This window comes from Egretta garzetta, unplaced genomic scaffold, assembly GCF_000687185.1.
Source record: "Egretta garzetta isolate BGI_Z169 unplaced genomic scaffold, ASM68718v1 scaffold434, whole genome shotgun sequence".
NCBI lineage: Eukaryota > Metazoa > Chordata > Aves > Pelecaniformes > Ardeidae > Egretta > Egretta garzetta.
Window position 1 is genome coordinate 570,441 of NW_009259584.1, and position 23,414 is coordinate 593,854.

Genomic DNA, 23,414 nt, shown 5'->3' on the forward strand with positions numbered 1-23,414 from the left:
TCGTATTCAGCCAGCTGTCAACCAGTACCCCCAGGTCCTTTTCCACCAGGCAGCTTTCCAGCCACTCTTCCCCGAGCCTGTAGCGCTGCATGGGGTTGTTGTGACCAAAGTGCAGGACCCGGCACTTGGCCTTGTTGAACCTCATACAGTTGGTCTCGGCCCATCGATCCAGCCTGTCCAGGTCTCTCTGCAGAGCCCTCCTCCCCTCAAGCAGATCAACACTGCCACCCAGTTTGGTGTCGTCTGCAAATTTACTGAGGGCACACTCAATCCCTGATTTACCTCAGGTCTTGAGTCCTGTTTCACTTCTGAGCTTGACATGATAGTTGTCTGTCACAAAAAGACATGGTAGTTGATGTAAGAGAAACCTCGTACCTGTGAGGGGAAACAGGAACTCAGTCCTTCCCAGTCAACCGTTGGAAGTCTGACTCCCTTCATTGGGACTGTTTCTTGTCCTGAAGCTTTACATAAGTTTGCAAGAAGCTGTGCAGTGCCTTTGTAAATATTAGTCTTCATTGCACTGGTTTTCTCTTCCTCTCAGCCTGGGAGAGATGTAGAAAGTCATACGATGGGACTGCCCAGTTGGGGTCAGGGTGGTGGTGGAAATCCTGATTTTCCTTGGCAGTGCTCCCTCCCTGTCACCTCCCAAAACAAAGTCACTCCCGTCTCATCTACGAAAGGAAGAGTAGAGAAGCAGAAGGAGCTGACTGTAGTTGCACATATAAGGGGTGGAAACTGGAGGAAGATGTGAAAGCTGGTTCATCATTCTGACTTTGCCCCACTTACTCCTGCCTATCCAACAAAAGGGAGAGAGAGCAGTCCAGCATTGACAGTGTATTGTCAGAATTTTGCCAATAAATGAGAGGCAAGGATGATAAATATGCCTGAAATGGGATTTCCACAGGATCCACAACTTAGGGATCAGAAAGAATTTGCAGTTTATGGCACCAGCTTCTATAGTGTAATTCACTGCTGCTCTTTTTGGCTTTTTAACATGAATTTGAAAAGTGCAGACTGTTGCAAAATCGTTACTTACTTTTCTTGGTATGAGTTTAGCTATGTTTAAATTGGAGAATAAAGTTAGCTTCAAATAAACCTAGTTTTAATATATAAATGCAAATAAACATTGATGTTTCGATATCATATTTTTCAGACAAACCAGTTAAAATCTGGTTAGATTCAGCATCTTAACCTTCTTTCACAATGCACAGTGCTGCCGCTTTCCTTTTCCTCCTGAGGCCATGACTATAGTGGGGTTTGGTCAAATTTATTTATAGAAATTGCCCAGAAACTATAATCCAGGGTAAACTCCAGCAACTAAAAATAAACTGAACAATGTGAGAGATGTTTGACTTTCGTTTTCCCAGTAAAGATAAATATGCTAGTCCTGCCTTGCCAAGAAGTGATTTAACTCTACTGACATAAGCATTTTGCCACTTAGGAATTTTCAGAGAATCTCAATCTAGTTATTACCCATTTTCTGTATAGTTTTTGACAGGCAGGGTGCAGTCTTGAAAAGATCACCTTTAGTCTTCAAACCATCAGTTCAGCACACTTGAGCATGCAATTGTGTTCCATTTAAATGAATAAGAGTTGTGTCCATATTTGAAGTTAAGTACACATGGAATTGGGATGCAAATTATTTGGCCTGAACCATTCTTTATAAAATGCTACTGGATAATATATTACTTACCCAGACCTGCAAAAGAAGAGAGCACTCTTTAACGATTGCACAATATGAGAAATGGTACATTGCTGCTGAGATTTGTTTGTCACATTGGTGATGGTGCTTCCCATAATTTCCAAAAGGCAGAATTTCTTAAATACAGTGACTATCCTTGAGAAGCAAATTGTGAAGGAGTGAGGTTCTCGCATGATTTACGACTGAGTACTATGGCAAATCTATGTTTTGCTGCAGCCCTTAGACTTTAACAAAGTAAGCATGCATTTACAGCATGCATTTATTTACAAAAGTAGCAGGTTCAATGTGTTGTATAGCATCAGATTTTTTACACAGACCTCTTCAGGGAACATCAATATTCTGACCATCTAAAGTTCTCCTAGTGGTGATCTCTTTTTAATCATGAGACAAACTGTGCCTGGGTTTATTTTGTTAAAACACACACATGTGAACACAGAAAACGTAATACTTAAATTTTTACTAATTACTAGGTGATACTTGTAATTCACATGGGAAATCTGTATTGGAACAGCTCTATAACAAAAATAATGTCAACAGAGAAGCTAGGTAGTAAGGTAGTAACTTCGTGTGTGTGTCTTTAGTTTTTTTAACTATGCTGGTCTTGACTGGGTATCTACCAGTATCGGCAGTATTTCGTTGCCTTGGGCTTTTTCATTATTGTGCTTCTTTGGAAGACTTGCCCAGTAATGAGAAAGTGAGTGTGGGAAGAACGAGGCTGACATTAATGGTACATTTTCAAATGAGCTCAAATTATGGAAAGGAAAAGCTATGCATTTGAGAAAAGTGAAGGCTAACCTAGATTTTTAATTAGCCCAGTCTTTGTGGTCATACTTGGGAATTTGACTGGCAGATTCAATGTTTATATGTTAAGCAGTTTAAATAGGGTTGCCCTTATTTTCAATTACACGTATACTATTTCATGACAATCAGCAATTTTGATATTTGGAGTTCTTTTGGAAGTGCAGTTGCTTGAGGTTGCCATCACAGATCTGCGTTTTATGAATTCATGAAAACTTCTCAGATTTTTTTTTTTTGCCCCCCTGGATGTTATTACATGACAGCTTGGACTGTTCGAAAACAGAACTGAAAATTTAGTTTAGTATGGGCATCCCCTCCTGTCCCCTCCATACCCCCACCCCCATCCCCTCCACGGCCAAAATTCACAGCTGCCTGGAGCCATGTCAAAATATCTGTTAGGTTGCAGGCTATATGCTGTTCTCTATTTTTGTTCTCTACCAAAGAGAACTTGTATATTGAAACCAAATCTCGTAAGTTTTGGTGTTCTGCTTAGCAGAATATTATCATCTTTGGACATCTTGCCCATTTGGAGAAGGGTGCTGGATTTTTCCTTTGGGTTTTAATGTACTGATAGATCTAACTTGATGAGCCATACTTAGTATAGAAGAAATACTTGAATATCACTGGTGGAGATAGTTGCTCTGTAATTGCGTGGTATTTTTGTGCATTTTTGGGATGCAGAGCACCTCTTGCATTTCAGTTAAAAATTAAGAGATGAGAATATCCAGGCTGTTTTAGGGAATAACTGATTACTGGCAGAGCAAGATAGCATTGCCAGTGACATAATTTAGTTGGATTCGATGTGGGAGGAATAATGTTATTTAGACATTAACTGCAGTGTTGAAATAATTCTAATGGAGGCAGTTTAAACTATGTTATGAAGGAAGGCAAGGGACAACAAAAAACCCCTGATTTTGGATAAGCTATTTAAGGTGAATGAAGGTAGGAGAAACAGGTTGCTGGCAATAGACTGTGGTAAAAAAAAAAAAAAAAAGAAATCCAGAAGTTACTGATATAGAGATCTTGTCTTATGATAAAGTGTGCCAGGAAGGAAGACGGAAAAGCTGGACAAAGGACAGAAGAGAACAGCACTGTGGAGCAGTCGGCAGGATTAGCAGTGCAGTAATGTCTTGTTTGTATGACACAGTTGGTGAGATTGAGGACAGTGTAGTTTATTGAATGGTTTTTAATACCATTTGTTAATGTCTTCAAAATACCCATAACATGCTGTGTTATGCTGAAGTGGATTAAAGAAGAGTATACAGCCCAATATATTAACAGCCCAATGCTGTTAAATATTTTACATTTGCTTAGTCTGCTGAGTATATTTCATGAGACAAATAATAACCTTGCAAGGAAAAACACTCCTTACTAATAAAGACTAATCATATGCTTTAATGTGTCTGCATGCCTTTGGGCTCATCTTCTCTAGTGAATTTAACAGCATGGCCAAAGATTTTTAATGTGCTAGGTAATTATGAAAAAAGTTGCCACCTGCAGTTTGTTGAGAACTTGTTATTAGTACCCTATACACTTATTTATTGAAGTTTATGAAAGTTACAAAATTATTTTCCTGAAGAATTCATTGACTAACGTACTCTAAAAGATTTGCAATTTCATGTTCTCTATCAAATGGTAATACTTTTCAAACTGCATTTAAAAATCCAAAGAGTGGTGTTTTTGAGAGAGAATTAAATGAAAAACATTTATTCCTTTTCTTTGGGAATTTGTCTCCACATTAATGTATCACAGGCCAAAACTAATTACCTATTCAACCTATAGTTTATTTGATCTGCATGCCTGAGTGTTCTACAATCAAATTTACTGAAGTGCGTCTCACTTTTTTCTGCATTAAAACAATTGCCTTGAAGCAGCTAACAATTAAAAAATAAATGAGTTAACACTTTCCGCTAAGCGCTACCATTTAAGTTGTAATATGCAATTAAAAACTACATTTTAATTTCTGTTCAATTACATTGACTTAAATAGTAATTTTAGTGTTATATTTGCGAACCATTTAATTGTGACATTTTTCCTCTGGCTTGTGTGATGGAAAAGTGGATTTGATGTTGAGAATGCAGCAAGAAATAACCTTTTTCCCCCCATGGTTTTCTATAATGACAAACAGAAAAAGACAAAATTAGCTGGGCTTTATGTAAATACGACAGAACAATTTAATTTCAAAAGCCATAAAAATATGTCATCATTTGAATTATTTTTCATGTTTTTGAAAACTTATCTACTTCATAGAAGGAATATTCAGATTGCTTTACAGTAATGTAGTAGGTATGTGAAACATTCCCGCATGTATTTGGTCATGTTAATGGCAGTAGGTTAAAGAAATCTTTGTACTAAGTCTAGAATCAAAGCCTGGTAGAACCTGAAGTGTGAAAACAGTAATTGTAGAGCAGCAGCCTTTTTCAGGTGTGTATTGCTAGAGACAGATGCTTTACTACTTTTTGGCTTTAGCTCCTTTTTTAAAAAAGAAAATGGTATTTGAGTTGATGCATTGCAAATAACTAGTTAACGTATTTTTATGTTAATACTAGAGGGAACTTGCCATAGAACAAGCTCCGTATTAGAAGAGATTAGGATTTTCTCTTCCCCTCTGAACCCAACTCCCTCCAGGTTCTTTTAGCTTTTAGTCTTTTAGAAAATCACTTGTGTTTGAAACATTCTCTAACTTCCAGCCTAAACTTACGGTAAATTGAGCACTCAGGTGTTATGTCCCACTTCTGTGATGGTTTAATCTGTTATGTTCATGTAACTGGGTGTAGCGGTATGAACAGGATCAGAAAGCCATTCTAGATAAAACAAAACCTGGCCTAAGAAGTGTGTGTGTCTGGTTTTTTTTTTATTTTCTAAAGCTGTATCTCTGAACAGACATTATTTCATCCATTTAGTTGTGTCTTTTGCTTTTTTAATCTCTGAATAACACTGGAAGTTTATAGTCACCCTTCTACCAGTAAATGTGGCACTTCCACTTGACGAGGTTCCAGCTTACATATAAATTTACAGGATCATGCACTTTATTTAATGTAATCCCATTTGATTACCAGGTTCATAAAGTTCTTAGATATGGTGATCTTTGCCAAGAACCAGAATTTTAAAATACCATGTTTTGTCTTGTGTCCAGTCCTGATGTTACAGAATAAGAAATGTTTGTTTCATGAAAATTTGTATGTTAGGGTTGGAACGAACTTAAGACATCTAGCTGTGTTTCTTCCTGTTAAGTTGAGATATTGTAGTGGCCTGGGCCTTAATTAGATGCTGAATATACCTCATTTTGGTGAGGACACAGGAGCTTTGCTACCAAGAATGGTTCGTAGTATCTTTTAATTAGCCCATTGCTGGAGAAGTCGTCACAGAACAGTCTTTCAATTCCTGTCCCATCCTCATAACTCAGTGTCTTCCATACAGCAGTGTCAGCATGATTGGTGGATCTGCTTAAGAAAGGAGGAAAAAAAAAGGAAAAAATACACTTTTTGTTCTGGGATTTTCGAAGTTTGATGTGAGTGGGCTAGCAGGAGAAGGATGGCAATAAATTACGTGATGAGTCTTTACTAGGAGAACTGTAGCTCCTGAAATGTTATCCCTCATACCATAGGAAGGATGACCTCTGAAAACAGCACTCAAATTTACTAGAGCTGCTACAGCAGATTATAGGAGGCTGTGCCTCCATGTATATGTTGTGAATGGATGGAGGAGTTGTGGGATATTGCATACATTTCTACACTGACTTTGACCAGTACCTTTTTTTCTCAAGCCCTGTAGAATTTTAAAAAGTGTTAACTTCAAAAAACCTTTTATCTTTCTTAATGATCTCGCAACCTATAAATTACTTATACCTTCACCCAAATTTAACTGTTTTAACAGGGTTTTGTGATTCAGGGTAGAAGAATGGGCAGAAATGTGAGTGTCCCTCTGAACATCAGGAAACACTTTTTTACTGTGAGAGTGACAGAGCACTGTTACAGGTTGCCCAAGGAGGTTGTGGAGTCTTCCTCCTTGGGGACAGATATCCAAAAGCTGTCTGGTCATGGTCTTCAGCAGCTGTCTCTAGGTGGCCCTGCTTAAGCAAAGTGTGCGACCAGATGACCTCCAGAGGTCCCTTCCAACCTCAACCATTCTGTGCTTCTGTACTGTTAAAGTTGTATGCATTTACTCATTGACTTTAACTCCATTCTCAAAGAATGTAAGGGTAATGTCATTTTTAACTGACTAGAAGAAAGTATTCTGAGAGAAACATCTTATTCATCAAATGTAAGTTGTGTCTTTCCTGATCAAGGGAAACTGAAATAGAAATTATTCTTCAAAACACCTCTCATTAACAAAAGCCAGGGGAAGGAAGTTCATTAGTTAATTTAGGCTTCTAATACTATTTGAAGACTGTGTAGGGAGTAATTATTCCCTAACTTTAAGTGAGGACATTTATGCTCTAATAACTTTGTTCTTGGTTTTTTGTCCTTTTCATATATGCTCATTTTATCTGTTTTATGGAATTGTCATTTCTATCTGTGAACTCTCTGAACTTTTGCGATCATGAAAGGGCTTCAGTGAAGTATTTCAGTGAAGGCAATCAATACATGCTGCTGTTTAAAAGAGGTGACAGTAACATCTTTAGAATGTAGACATCCATGGAAGATTTTCCTTTTTTATAAGCTAGTCAAAAAAGAAAAAATGTGAATAATTTTTTTCAGAAGTGCCTGAATCTCTGAGGAGTAATGTTTGATTAGAAGTCAATAACTTTTACCTAAGATTATCATTGGTTAGTGTAGGAAATCCAACCAGTTTTTTTCGTTATACCCGATAGATACCAATTTTTTAATTTATTTCCTGTGGAAGTATATTTGCAGACTACTGTATTGCTAGCAGAATTTTACTTGAAATATGGTATTTGTGCCATTGTAACCAGTAATAGCAGTTGTAGATGCTGGTAATCTTCTATAGTTTTGAGGGGAGATCACCAAATAACTTTACCCCAAAATTTCCCCTGAATACAAATCAGGATGTTGTAATTTGTTACTTCATAATTCTTTGGTGGGTTTACTGTGGCTGGCTGCCAGGTGCCCACCCAACACACTCTCACTCCGTCTCCTCACCAGGACTGGAGGAGAAAATAAGATAAAAAAGCTCGTAGGTTGAGGTAAAGTCATGGAGATCAAGTAATCAGTTACTGTCACAGACAAAACAGACTTGACCTGGGGACAACTAATTTATTGCCAGTTAAAATGGAGTGGGATGGTGAGAAACACAGACAAAATCTAAAACACCTTCTTCCCACTCCCTTTGAAGTTGAAGTCTCAACTTCTCTCATTCTTTCCCAATTCCTCTACCTCCTCCCTGCTCCCAGTAGCACAGAGGGGATGAGGTATGGGGGGTTTGGTCAGTCTGTAACAGTTCCTCACTGCTGCTCCTTCCTTCTCACACTTTTCCTTGCTCCAGCATGGGTCTTCTACAGGCTGCAGTCCTTCAGGATAAATCTGCTCCAGCATGGGTCCTCCCTGGGTCATAGTTCCTTCAGGGCATATCCACCTGCTCCAGTGTGGGGTCCCCCACAGGCTGCAGAGGAATCTCTGCTCTAGTGCCCGGAGCACCTGCTTCCCCTCCCTCTCTGACCTTGCTGTCTGCAGGCTGTTTCTCACACTTTCCTTCACTCCTTGTGGTGCTGGGCAGCATTTTGCCCTTTCTTAAATATGTTTCCCCAGAGCTGCCACCAGCTTGGTTGACTGGCTCAGCTGTCTCTAGCAGTGGGTCTGTTACCACCAGCTCCAGCCGGCTCTGTCCAACATGGGGCAGCCCCTCACCTCCTTCCAGAGGCCACCCCAGCTACCCAAATCTTGCCACAGGCACCTGATAAAAAATTCTCACATTTCCTATCATATTTCTAAAGAATTTACAGTAAAATACTGCAGTGTTTTCATCTTTTTACCTCTCCTGTTTTTCCAGGTGATGTAGTTTTAACCAGATGATTATTCATATCAATGAGTAGTCCTTAACAAGTCATCGTTTTACAGCAATTTCAGCTCTGTTGATGAGAAAATATTTTTATTAAAGTAGAGATGGTTTTCGAAGTGCTCCTGTTCTGCAAAACCTGAAAATTACTGCTCAGCATTGCTTTCCCCTACAGATTCTTTGTGAAGAACTGGACCACTTTCAAAGAAAGTATTAAAAATTGCTTTTGGCTCTGAATTGTTGAATAAATAGTGAAATAAATATTTATAGGAATAAATAATGAGTAGGAAAGGGGAGGAAAGATCAGCTCTGAAATTCTTTTTGTAATTTGGGGATTTACATGAATAAAGGTGGAAAATAGGTGTAAAGAAAATCTGTAGAAATTACTCAAGGGTTGGAAATGGTATCTACTGATACTTGGAGAGTGACCTTTTAACTTAGCAGGTGCCTTCATGGGAGAAAATACTTGTTATGAAAGGGCCGCTCAGTCTGGGAGGAAGACACAGAGGGGCCAATGGCTAGAAGCGGAAGCCAGAGACATTGGAATGAATGTAGCATAATAGCAATCATCTCGTGAGTATATAGCTCATCCAGGGCTTCATTTTTAAGTTGCTGTTTGCCACCTTTTCTGTCAGATGACTGATTACTACTGGTTTTTGAGTATCTGCAACTTTCTGAATATAGTCATAACTTAAAAAATTTGTCTTAGTGCTTCACGTAGCTGGTTCTTAACTTGATTTATATTTACTTCTCATCCTCCTCCACCACTTTTTGTCTGTTGGAACACAAATTTTTCAGTCTTAAGGGATGGCTTATTAGAAGTCTAGGAATAGCACCATGTAATACTGCCAGAGGTGGCAACGGGAGAATCTATTATTCACTCAGGATTTCTGCTGAGGTTAAATAAGGAATATATATATGGGTACATATAGGTGCACAGTTTAGGAATGAGAAAGCTGAATAATAATTCCTTTTTGCCCTGCATTAGCTGTGGAATGTGCTTGTAAATAAAGATTTCAGTTGATGTTTCTGAATAGACGGCAGTTGGGTTTGCTTTCCCAAAAACATCGGGAAGCTGTTATATTGACATTATACAGTTATGTACATATTTGCATTTTGATTTCTAATATGCTTAAACTTTCAAAGTAAACTTAGATTATTGGGGGGGTTATGTTTAAAAATCATCTGTTGACATGCAGTTAGGATGGGTTAGCAGACTGCTTGAAGTTTAAAAAAAAATTGTCAAAATTGTGAAATAAGCAATATGGTAGCCAGTGGAAGAATCTCAAATACACCCATTTTACTGGAATTAGGTTATTCTTGTCTTGGGCTACAAAGTGAAGATAGCTGTTTAATTGGGAGAAAAAAGCTTCAGGAAGGGAAAGACTTATTCAAAAGAGCATAAGGTTTGCAAGTCAAATATAAATTCAAAATAAGGTAAGCCCAAGAACAAAAAATTGCTACTTTTTTTCAAAGAAAAGAGATGAAGGAACACTGCCAAGGATTTTGTTAAGTAGTGGATGATCAAAATATATAGCAGTTTCAAGAAGATGCTAGGGATAAAAGTCCTTTTCACCCATGTGTACTACAAAGGAGTTCAGGGAGTTTTTGACATCACCTATTGAAGGCAAGTAGGGATTGAATGTATTAGATTGAAACATTCATTTGAATTTGATAAATAAAAAATTGCTTGGAACACTGGTGTTCACATTCGGTGACCTAAAAATAACTCAAATATTAAATCCATTTAATACTGCTGTTAATATTTTACCAATTACTTACCTGAGCCTTGAAATGAGAGATGGAAATAGGATACCAATTTTTGAGCTTCGTTGAGGATTCTGGGAAGTACAGCATGAATTCCATACTGGGTAATTCTTTGAAATCATGAAATTAATGGTACTATTAGATGCACCAATTGTAAAATAATAGTAAAAAGTCAGTGTGAATTTAAAGAAAAGTTATGCCTTATTATTAGAGCTTTACAGTGTATTTGGCTTTTATAAAGCTTTTGACAGGTTCTGTCAGCAAGGCTTCTTACAGAGACAGTAATGATAAGATGAAAGGGAAGATCTTTAGAGCAATGCTTAGTTAAAGAACAGGAAACATATATTTTTGTTATTGCAAAATGTCACTACAGGAATTTCATGTATATCTGCAAGGATCTGTTCAGCACTGGAAAGGGTCTGTAGTGTGGTGAATTGCAAGGGGTGATGCAGAATTATTCAGGGCAGCACTAACTGAAGTGCCTGTGAAATCCCCATTCTGAAACAGGCAAGGCCCGGAAAAATCTCTTCTGACGAGTCCTGTATTTTCCTACAGACTCTCCTACAGCAGAAAAAATGTCTTCAGCTGTGTGTTTAGAAATTAAAGAAACCACACTGCTTACTGGTGGTGTGGTTTTTGGTTTGTTTGGTTGGGTTTTTTTTCTTTCTTTCTGCCTCCTATATTAAGTGTAGAGCCATAGAGCAGGGCAGGAAGATACTGGACAGAGAAATGAAAAGGCAGCAGAGTATGGTGAGAAGTGGGAAACTGAATGTATGCAGGAAGCCAGCTTATAATGTTGATTAAGAGCAAAAATGGGATGAGGAGAGCAGACAACTTCATCGTTGGCTTTGTAACAGAAACGGATTCAACTTCATGCTTAGGAAATCCCTAATCTGGGTTGGGAGCAGCTGTGAGGGAAAGAATCTCTCTGTCCCAGAACACTTGCTGCTGCACGTGGTAGAAGACCTGATACTGAGGCAGATGAAACTTCATGCTTCTCTTTTTAGCTTCTCACTCTTCTCTAAGAGCTGCTGTCTACTTACATTAGGTATATTGTTTAATATTTTAATGCATTTAATGAACAAAAATATTTATGGTTAGGTTCCTATCTTGACAAGCTTATGATATAAGTGAAGATAATTAGTTGTATCTTCATATTTATATGTAGGTGCTTTGAAAAATTCTAAAATTAATCTCTAATGTTCTTTTAGACCTGTGTAATGTATTGTTTAAGATTAAATTATTTAAGTTACTGGGACCAGAGGATATGCAACCAAGAGTTCAAAGAAAATTTAAGGATTAAATAATTCAATTAACTGTTTATTTTCTTGGATGCCTGAGGACTGAAATGGCAAATGTGTCAGTCTATTTATTAAGTTGTCAGTGGAATTGAGGGACCTTTACAGGCCTGTACGTCTGACATCTCTTTAGGGAAAACTATCAAAAACTGAAATAAAGAATAGAATTAGTGAGCACCACATAAATACGGTCTGCATGGAGTCCTGAACATTGTGTCTGTAAAGGGAAGTCCTGCCTTAAACCTGCTGGATATTTGAAGGATTAACAAATACGCAGGGAGAAGGTGATCTGGTTGATAAAGTCCACTTGATTTTTCCAGAAGGGTTTAACAAGGCTTGTAGGCTTTTAAGGAAAGAAAGCAGTCATGGGATGAGAGGAAGGATATTTTCCCAAATAAATAATTAGTTAAAAGATGGGAAATGAAGGGTAGAAATAAACAGCTCTTTCAGTACAGCAGGGTTAGCAGTGGAGTGCTCCCTGAGTACAAATGCTGAGCATACTGGCCTACCTTGACCATTGGTCTGAAACAGTATAGCTGTCCTTATGGTTTTGTTGGCTCAATTAATAAAAAATGTACTGGTGGAAATGGGATTTGAGTTATGGCTTTGAAGGAACAAAGGGTTGCGTGAACACGCTGTGGCTTTGAATAGGAGTTCAGGTCATTAATACCCTTTAGCAGATCTTTAGAGTTTCACAAGAGATCTTTAGAACTGTAGCAGATCCTTAGTGTTCAGCCACAGCTGGATCACAATGCCAGATGTGTATTAGACTTGATAAAACAAGACTGACTTCAGACTTCTTGTAGGTAAAGCAAGGAATCTTAAGAATATGGAAGAATAATGTAAGAAAAATAAGATGTTATGGGCAAGAAATTAAATCAGGAATACTTTTACATTCTGTTCTTACAGTTACTGGATAGAAACACCAGCTTCTTGTAGGTAAACTGTATCCTGATTTGCAGAACTGTCTGGGATTTTACTAGGACCTTTGTTCTACAAATGTTTGCATGGATATTTTTAAATAGATGCTGCCTTATAGTTTATTTGCAAGATTGGTGAATCACCAAAATTAGGCAAAGCATAGCACAAAGTCCTAGCCAGATTGAAAACATTATCCAAACTTCCATACCACAGTGATTTTAATTGAATCTACAGTATATTGATGACAGGAAGAAACAGTCTAAAGCTAGAATTTAATCTAAAAAATCCAGTTATCTCATATTGTTAGGTCAATATAAATAACTTTTAAAGTTTCTTTATAAACTCTGAAATACTAGCTACTTCCCAATTTTATCAATAAAAGGATACATAGTCTTATTAATGTTAACAGGTCTAAACAAGTCAGACTGTTTTCTTGGAAAGAAATGCTTTATTGTATAAAAATCTGTTTTTAATGTAATTGAAAATAGAGTTGGTCATATTTTAGTGTAAAACTCTGTCATGCTGAAAGAGGTGGTATGGAATTGCTAAGTCCAGATAGGCACATAAGAGTGATGATAAACAATAAACCACTTTCCTATTTCTTTTCTGTAGAAGGTGCGTACTGGTTGAAGGGTGAACTAATTCTTCAATATTGCCGCCTATGTATGATAAACCATGTTAAAGGATTATTATTTATGGGAATGCTATGATTTTTTTTTTGGCTCTACACTTGTAGCTTATTTTCATTTTGAAGACTGTAGACCATAACTCTGTACTTTTAATTTTTTATTCAGCATGGGGAGTTAATCCCAGAACGGGGTTTTTTTGATGCAAAATCTGAATGGTTGTATAGTAACAACAGCTGTCCCCTCACCATGTGGTGTCTTCCATTGCTTTACTGGAAAGATGAATTTTGGCCCAGTGTTTCAGTAATATTGGACACACATGGTTTTAGGTGACAAAGCAGTATGTTTATGCATTCATTTGACTCTCGCAGTTACAGTTGGCTACAGATTAGAACAGGGAGAATACATTCACGCCATGACCACCCTCATAGCTGCTTGTAGTAGTTGGATCACAGTAGGCGCTGTTGCATCTAAAGACACAATTAACTGTTGCTGAGGAATTGCAAATTCACAAAAGCTCTTTACAGCTTTAGCGTTGAGAGTGGATTTTCTAAAAGCTTTTTCAAAGATTTTCTGAATTTATAAAGGTTTCCTCACATTCTAAAATTACTGTCAGCTTGAAATAAGATTAAGAAGTTGATATTTTAATGTAGCTAATGAATTCTTATGCTGGAAATTAACTATATAATTAGCTACAGATCTACAGAACAATTGTAGTTTTGTCTGTTATTTAGGAAGGTAACCTTATGACTTCTGTACCATTTAGAAATGGTTAGTAAAGTTTTGAGCACACAGGAAAAGCAAAGCTTACTGAAGAAGTCTGAAAATAAAATTTACCAGAAAGCTTCTGTCGCACGTACATCACTGTAAAGATCATCTTGATTTCCGTGTGTAATTGCTTAGATGTGCTTTGGATATGGTAAGAGAGAATAGCTGTGAATTTACTTTAAAAACAAACAAACAAACCAACAAAACTGTAACAACAAGAAAACCCACACACAAACCAGCAAAAAACCCCCACGAAGCTTTAATACAAATTAAATAGCAAATTACAGTAAACTGCATATTAAGGCTAATTTTGAGGTACAAAATTGGACTAATTTTTGAACAAAAGGCTTTTAGCCGAAAGTCTAAGAAGAATTCATTATTTAAATTAGTGATGAAAATTTTTATGAGTAGAACATTAAGTACCCCAAATCTTAACCTTCTAAAAATCTCTGAGAAGCATTTTAGTATAAAATATATATATGGAGTCTAATGAAATAAATAAATATACTGAGTATATTAACTTGTTTAATGCAATAAAACCAATAAGGTTATTATGTGATGTGGGGTTTTTCTGTGTATTTATCATTTCTTCTGTAGGCCCGAGTGTAATTGTATAATGCATGTAACGTATGTGCAAGATCTCTCTCACATACACACATGTTATTTAAGCATCTTGCCTTTGAATCATCATAGATAATTCATTTTATACTTGTATTAAAAACTACCCGAATATGAATGTCTGAGGCTTTCAGCATTGAATAAAGGACTACATGGATCCGAACTAGGAGGATTGATGAAATCCTTGCTACTATTGACTATTATTTACTGTCTTTTAAGTGGCAGGTTGTATTTATGCCAATTTATCTGCTTCAGGGAACACTCTTGATAGCAGAACAAAGTGAATAAAAGTAGTTTGCTTTGCAAATGAATGCAAATGGTGGAGCCTTTCGGGAAGCCCTTTAACAGGAGCAATGCACTTTGATTATGAGTGAAGCTGCCATTTGGACATGGTGAAAAGAGCACGCTTGAACCATTGATTGGGGGAGACAGTAAAAAGTCAGGAAGGGCCCCGTTAAGCTTGCAGTGCGGCAGGCGGATGTCAGTGTGGTTAGAGCACAGTGGGAGAATGACAGGCAGGATTAGTGTCAGGGAGAAGCTTTGCTGTAGTTGTGGAGATGGTCCCTGGGGTCACTCACCTCTGACTGTTGTTCTGTGCTGATGGCTCTGTAATGCAAACTGCTTGATATGTGCCTGTTCATTATCGGAAATGGTGATTAGAAGAGGTATGTCATAAAGAATTCCTTAAAAATAAATAAAATGGCAAACTACTGGTGGTAACAAAGGTTCGGCTTGGCAGTCGTTGCCAAAGACGCTGCAAATGTCAAAGATGGTTACTGCGTCTTGCCTTCTGAGGTTGGTGCGATTTCGTGCCTTAAACTGCTCTAATTTTGTGTTCCTTGCTTTGTTCCCTTCTATTTGGCCGTTACGAAGACAGTTATTTTTAACAGATTGTCTCATGTAGTTAGAGCAAAACATTTTTCTAGCTTTTGGTAGAAGCATCCGGTTTGGTTTTGTGGCATAACCGTGTTTTGTGGGGAGGAGGGGTGTTGTTTAATAGTCTTAATGGAATATTAGAATCAACAGATTTCATTCCTGAATCATCCCAGAGTGCTAAAACATAGGGTGATGGCAGTGACAAAAAGCTAAAATGCCTGTTCTATTTAGAGGCTTTTTTCAAATGTAAAAATTGAGTATATTTTCTTTGTCTTTGCTGAAAAATCTTGCATGTGCAATTAAATAAACATCTAAAATTTTGCATCTTAAACTGTGATTTAATCTTTTATAAAGGTATTGTTGCTTTTTATCTTTACTGCATTTTATGGTGTTATGTACATTTTGTAAATGGTGATAGAAATTAAATGTGTTAATGTGTACAATATACAAAATGGATCTTTTGAGTATTAAGGATTTTTAATGTCTTACTGCTCGTCTGTTGTTTTTATGCTTTTTCAGTAACAGCACAGGGAGATGGTGCCCAGATACTTGAAACTATTAATTTATTTTTTTTTTACGCTATTTGATTAATTCGTTTGAAGGGGTTTTTTTTCAGTATATTACCTCACAAAAATATGTCCAATATCCCAGTGTAATGACTGTTTTACAAATGTTTTACAGGCACCTGAATGGACAGAGGAGGACCTCAGCCAGCTGACAAGAAGTATGGTTAAGTTCCCAGGGGGGACCCCAGGTCGATGGGAAAAGATTGCTCACGAATTGGGTCGATCAGTGGCAGATGTGAGTTCACTCAGATTTGCATTGTATAGAGAGTGACAAACCAGAACAAGACAGGCAGTGTAGAAGGCAGACGTATATGGGGGCCGACATTGTCTTTTGAGAGGGGCTACAAACCTTTTAGGACCTGGAAGTGAACCATTAACTAACTATGCAAAAAGCAGATGTCAGCCAATCTCTCCCTCCGCAATTAACAGCTGTAACTGATCAGCTGGATGGGGGATTCTGGTGCTTACAGACTTGAGATACTGTAACCCAATAACAGAAAAACAATGTGCTTTGGGTTTTGTAGCAACCCTTTCACTGCAAGCGAATGTTTGTGTGACTTGGTTAAAGATTACATTTCTGTTTCAAGCCAATCCTTAAAAAATGTAGATGAGCTAATGGTGTTTAGACAGGTGGTTTCCATTAATTAAACTGAAATATCTTTACAAACTTTAAACCGAGTTATACATATGATACTATTGCAGTCCCTTTTTCTGGATTATAGCATGGTTAGTAATGATATTGTATAAAATGATTAATATCCTTGTTAATTCATATTTTATAGTATTGTACCAGATATCAAAGAAAGCTTGTACTTACGGATTGTGTTATGATCTTAAAACCCTTAGGGGGTAGGCTGTAAAAGACTTTTCCTTTTCAAGCAATAGATCACTAGAACATGATGTAGTGTCTGCTGAGGACCATTTGAAAGCCCTTTCAGCTGACCCTATTTTATAGGCTCTGGAGGGGTTAATGAGAATAATGTTTAAATCTGTTGATGTACATTTTGAGATTAGATGTTCTTTATTTATTATATTTCAGGAATTATCTTAAGTAATGGGAAACAAAGCCTCTGGCTAGAGTGAAACATAACCCATTATAGCCTTCTGGGCAATTTGCGTACTACTTAAGTGGGGTTTTTTTCTCTGATATAATCACAAAAATATATTTTTAGAAGTTATTTTTAAAGACTTAGTGCAATTCTGTTACATATACTAGAAAACAAGCCATTCACATTCTTACCATTTTAAAACAACAGATATTATTTGCAAATAAGTGGATGTAAGCAAGAAGTTGCTAACCTGCTATGCAAATGAAATTGAGTCTTTTTTTGTTTATTCTGTTTGGTATTGTTTATCATACTCCTGAAGTATTCATACTACTGAAGTGGAGTGACTTTATTAAAAAGGTGCTACCTTTTACTAATCAGATATTAACAGCAAAAATATTTCATGTGGGTTGGTAGTATACAGTGTGCAAGGGAAAGGTCTTTTGAGATTGCTTTGGAAAAACTGATTAATTTGCTTGATGCTGAAGATACAGCCGTGTGGAATGATTCCGCATATACCCATCACAAAACTAACACTTACCTTAAGACTGCCTTTTGCACCCATTTTCTGCTTTATTCCTTGACACAGGTGTAAAAACATTGCTTATTAATAATCCCTTGCATAATATATTTGGCCACCATACTTGCACACATCCAGTGCTGAAAAACACTGAAAAGAAAAGACAAGGCTTGCTTGCCTAGGTGAGAAGTCTTGAGCAAAATACTTTTCTTTTCAGTGAATTGGAAAGAGAAATGAAAGGAAGATGTTGTAAGAGCTGTCATTTTCTTGTAGGAAAAGAGGAATTTTCAGGGATTTTTATGTGTGGAGAAAGGTCTGAGTGTAATCCTTTTTACTTCCAGTGACCTCCAACTGTATAATTAATGTCAGTGTTCCTCACACAAGTTCTTACTTCTCTAAAAATTTCAAACTGCTGATAATGCTAGGTCAGCTTTCCTGACAGAGACTACTTATTAGAGTTTCTGCTACTTTTATCATTGCATTGTGCGGAGTTACAGCGATTAGGTTTTGAGAGGAAGCACTTAAGCAAAAGCTTCCTGGAAACTTCTCTGGATCTCAAACTGTTACTGCATTAGTATCAGAAATGGTGAAACTGGGAACTACTTCAGATATATCCATTCAGCTCTTGAACAAGATGTACAGCTTATCTTTGGTATTTGTTGAAGGTGACATAGAATAGCATCTAAATTTACAGTAAGGATTCTTGTTTTGCTTGGGCATCACCATAGCTGAGTAAGAAATGTTACGCTAAAGCAGCAGGAAAAACTTCTGGGTTTGTTAAACTTTGTGCACAGAAAAAGAGGTGTTTGCATGTGCAGGCAGTATTTGCTGCCCAAACAACTGTTCCCTGTTTCCACTGGGAGAGGTGCAGGGAGACAAGGTTTGGTGTATGAGGTACTGTTTCGAAATAGCTTGTGTGGCAGAGTTTGGGAATCCCTTGCTTACAGCTAATTTAACATTAGTCAAGCCAGAGAGAGTTTGAAGTGTGTATTATCTGGCAAATGCCCTAGATCTTAAAAAAGAAAAACATTCAAGGGCAAATTTGAATTTGTTTTTCCAAAATTTTCTGTGATACAGGGAATACTTTTTAAAAACTTGAGACCACTTTCTGCTTGTTTCTTCTCCTGTGAGTTTATCGAGGCTTGGGTTTCCTTTCACAGTTAGAGAAGTGTAGTAGAAAGGATTGACAAGGTACAGTGTGCTTGTTTCCATGTGATTTTAAGCATTCAAACCCTTTTTAATACCAGGTTAGCTTAATAGGTATTAATAAAAACAGTTCAAAGTAATCCAGTCCAAAATGATCACCCTGTTGTTGCTTCTGTCTCAAAGCTTTCTTCCTCAACAAAAAAAGGCTAGAAAAATATTTCAATACTTTCTAAAGAATAAGCTGAAACCATTCATATATACCAGAAGAGCATCGGTGAAATTCACTCCCTCTAACCACACCAAAGAAATTCCCTTTTAAATTGGCTTAAACTCCTTCCTTTTTTAAAAAAGTAAGTTCCTACATCAAACTATATTCATTTCTAGTGGCAATTTTCAAGCAGGATGGAGTGACTTTAAGAGAGTGTTCTTGGCTTTTGTGAATTCTTCAGCTTCATGGTGGTGTTTTACCTGAATTTTGTGGGTTTATTTGTTTTGGAGAGGGTTTTATTTATATCTGTATTTTCCTCCTGACAGTGTGTTAATGAGTTTTGGAGTGGTTTGAAGCAAAGTTTCTAATGCTTGGAGCTTTAATACTGCTTTTTCACATACAAAGAAGGCCCAAAAAGTTTGTGTGTCTGACTCATTTCCAGAGAGATTTGTTCGGCTTGGAAAATTCTTCCTTGGTTTTGCTAGAACATGACTCTGATACCCCAAAATGTGGTGAGCACATGTAAATCTTACAAAGCTAAGAAGAACTGAAAGTATATTGGAAGATGAGTGGAATTCAAAAAAGGTCAGGACAAACTGGAAAAATAACGTAGGGTGAAATTAAACAGAGAGTATATGCAAGGACACACAGCAAGACTGTGATCAGGTTCACAACTAAAAGATGCCAAACAACTGGCTAGGGGTAGCTCTTAAAAAGCAGGAGGAATGTGGGGATTAGCAGAGATAACAAGCTAGACACAAGTCAACAAATAGCGAGTTGTTGTGAAAAAGGCAAACATCTTACTGAGAATGTACAAACAGGAGGATGGTGAACCTGCATCTACATCCTTAGTTTGTGTCTAGTTTTCAGTATTGCGCTTAAACACATGATTCAATATAAACAATCCAGATGAGAATAAAGAGAAATAACGGGTCTCTGAAGTGTGACCTACAAGGAAAGATTGTGAAGGAATTAATGTTGTTGAACTGAAAGAGAATACCAACTGAGGATGTACGTATTCAACTACATAAAAAGAAAACTAAAAGAGGAAGGGGCTTGTGCACTAGATTAGTTTTATAGGGCAAGAAGTAATTTTATCACAGGCTGCAGAGTTAGACATTAAGGGGCAAAGAATTACAGTGGAGATGATAAAGCAGGGGAATAAGCTGCTGAGGAGTCTCCATATTTGCAAGCCTTTAAGAACAGGTTAGACAAACATCTGCAAGAAACATCAATGTAGTGATTCTGCCTGAGGTTAGGTCCTTCTCTTCATACGGTCTGTGATCAGACTAGCAAGTGCAAGTTATCTAGGAGGAAAGGGGGAGGAAACATAACCTTCCCTACAATTGGAAGCATGTGTGAGCTCATTTTACAAAATGTAAAATTAAAGCCAGATAGTCACCACAGTTGGTTAGTAATCAGTGCGTATACCTTCTCTTGACTGTTCTTAAATTCAGTGATTCTTAACAAAGTAATCTTTCAGATGTTTGGGTTGATTTTTTTTTTTTTTTTTTCTTTTCTACTACTATTCAAATTGGGGGGTTGTAGACATTTAAGCTTGTTAATTGTTATTTCCCCAAAAACTGCACAAATAAGGATTACTCTAAGGCCCATTATATGGCTATGTCTACCAGATTCCCCATGCAAACAGGTACATCCACATGGTGTGATGCAGGCCGCTGGGAAAGTGCCAGCCAAAATCCAGCAATAAACAGCTATGGCCACGCTGTAGTGCCCCTGAGCTCGTTCAGCTCTACTGTTTCTGTTTATGCTGCCTCATGTGATACCAGCATAAATATCTTTGCAATGTATTCTTGCACTTTTCAGCTCAGAGCTAGGTTTAGCTTGGTACAGTCCGTGGTGCAGACGTAGTCTAAGAAGGCTTATTACTTTAACTTTTGTCGTGTTAAATACAGGATATGTTTGTATCGTCTCTCTTCAGGAAGACACCTTTTAACAGCCAATGAATAATCAGCCCAAAATAGATGAGGTTAAGTTGTGCTCATTTTATCAGTATGTTTAATTATTTAAATTGCTGATTGTCATTTTAGTATGTGCATATTGGGAATTTAGCAATCTTTTCCCATAAAGGTGATTTTCAGCTGGCTTAGTATAATGAAATCCTAATGCTTTCACAACTGAAAGCTTCTACAGCTTTTTCAGTCATTTTTATTGCAATTGGCTGGTCTTATAAATTAGATTTTCAAGTATTTTGATTATGAGGGGGAAATGGAGTTCAGTTAACTCTAATCAGGGTTCCTGCCTGCTGACCTGGTTACCTGTACCACTGCTCTCTGTCATCTTCTAAACATCTGTTCTTTGACCCATTTTCCGTGCTGAATTTGTTGCTTCAGGGTTAGTTCTCATTCCTGTCCTCCAATACTTAAGGAAATAATTGTCCTTTTAAAACAAAATAAAAAAGTTATGTTTGAATTTCCTAAGCACTGTGAATACCCTATAACATAGTATAAATAATGAATGGAATGGAGGTTCAAGACTACTTCTGCAAAAATTACATTGTTTGATTTGACAAATGCTAAGCCTTATGAACATTTCTAATAATGATTGTCAGCTTTTGCTGAATTCAAAAATTGAGAAAAAGTACTTAGATGTGAAATTATAGAAGTATATTGTACTTGACAATACCTCTCCTTATAGATAAAAAGTTTAAAAAAAAGTATTTGCTGAAAGGCATAAATTAATTTCAGTAACTACAAAGGACGTTCAAATTGTAAAAATAACAGAGGAAGTAAAAGCTGTCTGGCATGCCAAACAGACTTTAATGTGATTATTAGGTACAGGTTTTTTAAATTAAAGGCAAAGAGATCTCAGATTTCATACTTGTGAAGTAGTATCATTCACTTGTCTTACAGGATTTAAACTGATTCTGTTTGCTCCTGCAGCCACTAATCTCATACATTTGTGTTGCAAAAACAGACTGATTGGGATTTGCTGCTTGTATAGAAAAACACTAAGGTAGACAGCAAAACAATAGACAGGTGGATATGTTTGAGCAGACTTTCTGAGTGATCATGAAACCCAAAAGCATAAGGTTGGGGGAGGGGGGGGGGCGTGTTTGTGCTTATTTTGTGCTCTCTCTTGTATGTCCCAGCAACAGTTTCAGCCTTGAAGCCTGACTGCGTGAGTTCATACACATTGTACTTTACATGCCATTCTAAAATAGATTTCTTCTTTTTGACAAATGCAAGCTCATTACCTTGCCAGCAAGAAAACATCTATATGAGAAATGATCCGTATGTAAAAGTTCATGAATTTATTAGGGTTTTTCCTTCTGAAGATTGTTTTCCTAAGTCTGTTTTACATTTCATTTTGTATACTCTGTGTTAACTCAGTTACTGTGCTCTCCAGTTGTGGGTATTCTGAAACATTCACCCTTAGCAGCTTCATTGATGTAGTCAATAGTTCTTCCAGTTGCTTATTGAAGTATTAAGACCTAGCTCTGGATCAAGGTCCAAACCAGGTTATGAATATCTAAGATGGGATTTAGATCGTATGTAGGTCATGTAGATCCCTCAGTGTGAGAGTGGAATCTTTGAAACACCCGTCTAATCCCACGACGCACCAGAATGTCTCTGATGCTTGGAGGGGAGGAAGAGGTGGCTGGTGTTCACGGTTCCCTCACTGCACAAAGTTTTCTTCTGTGCAGCCCTGCAGTTTTTGCAGAATTGGGCAGCACAATGCATCTTATACCCAAATGCAAAACAGATTGATTTCCTTCTCATAAAGCATCTCACTTAAAGGAGAAAGTTTTTTTACAGAAGACAGTGGGACACCAACATTTAATTCAAATAGATGGCTTGTGGGTGGTCAAGCCAGTGCTGCTGCAACTTTTTTTAGAGTGGCTTGAATTAATGGAATGTCCCACACACCTCCTGGCGAGCTGGGTTTGAATTCCATTGCAGAATTCAGATCTTCTGACTCTCAAGAAAGGTAATGCATTTTCAACAGTCACAAAATACGATGTCCAAGTAGTTGTTGTGATGGGCATTGGAGCCAAACACCTCTCTTACGTGACTGCCCATAGTATTGAGCTAAAGATTCTCAAACATGGATTTTAACTGACAAAAAAAAAAAAAAGCATAGTATGAAGTTTCCAATATCATGACAATTCTAGTTACTGAGTTCTTCCTCTTCCTATGTCCTGAAAAAAGGAGTAATTCTGCTGCTGCTTTAAATTAACTATTTGGGCACTTAAACTGGAGAGAGGCTAGTGTTCTACATCTGGTGATTCAGGCCAAGTTTGCCTTTTTTGCAGGCCCCATCTTAAACTGCCTCTTAATTAAACTCTCAGTTGTTTTGGGGATTTCTGTTGAGGTAGCTACCTCTTCTCCATCTGCTGTGGCAAAGTTCAGAATCACACACAGCTTCAAAGTCCATAACCAAAAGAAAGCTGTACGGGTGCTGGCTGCAACTGGTTAGTCTAAGCAAATTCAGTTAAATTCATAACATGTCTCTTAGTTCTTCCAAGAATAAAAGCACATTGTCCTTAAAATACTCATTTGCTACTTTAGTGTTAAATTCAATGTGTAATTTACACAGTGGATAAAGACTAGTTATGTTACACACTTTTGAGAAAAT

The 23,414-nt window shown here is 37.3% G+C and overlaps 1 protein-coding gene across 1 annotated transcript in view; it reads left to right on the plus strand.

Moving 5' to 3' along the window:
- Window positions 1-23,414, plus strand: part of DNAJC1 (DnaJ heat shock protein family (Hsp40) member C1) — a 73,433-nt gene that overhangs the window by 41,877 nt on the left and 8,142 nt on the right. The window contains exon 9 of the mRNA XM_035893253.1: window positions 16,011-16,130. Within this exon, the coding sequence (XP_035749146.1) occupies window positions 16,011-16,130 (120 nt within the window). The remainder of the gene's footprint in view (window positions 1-16,010; window positions 16,131-23,414) is intronic.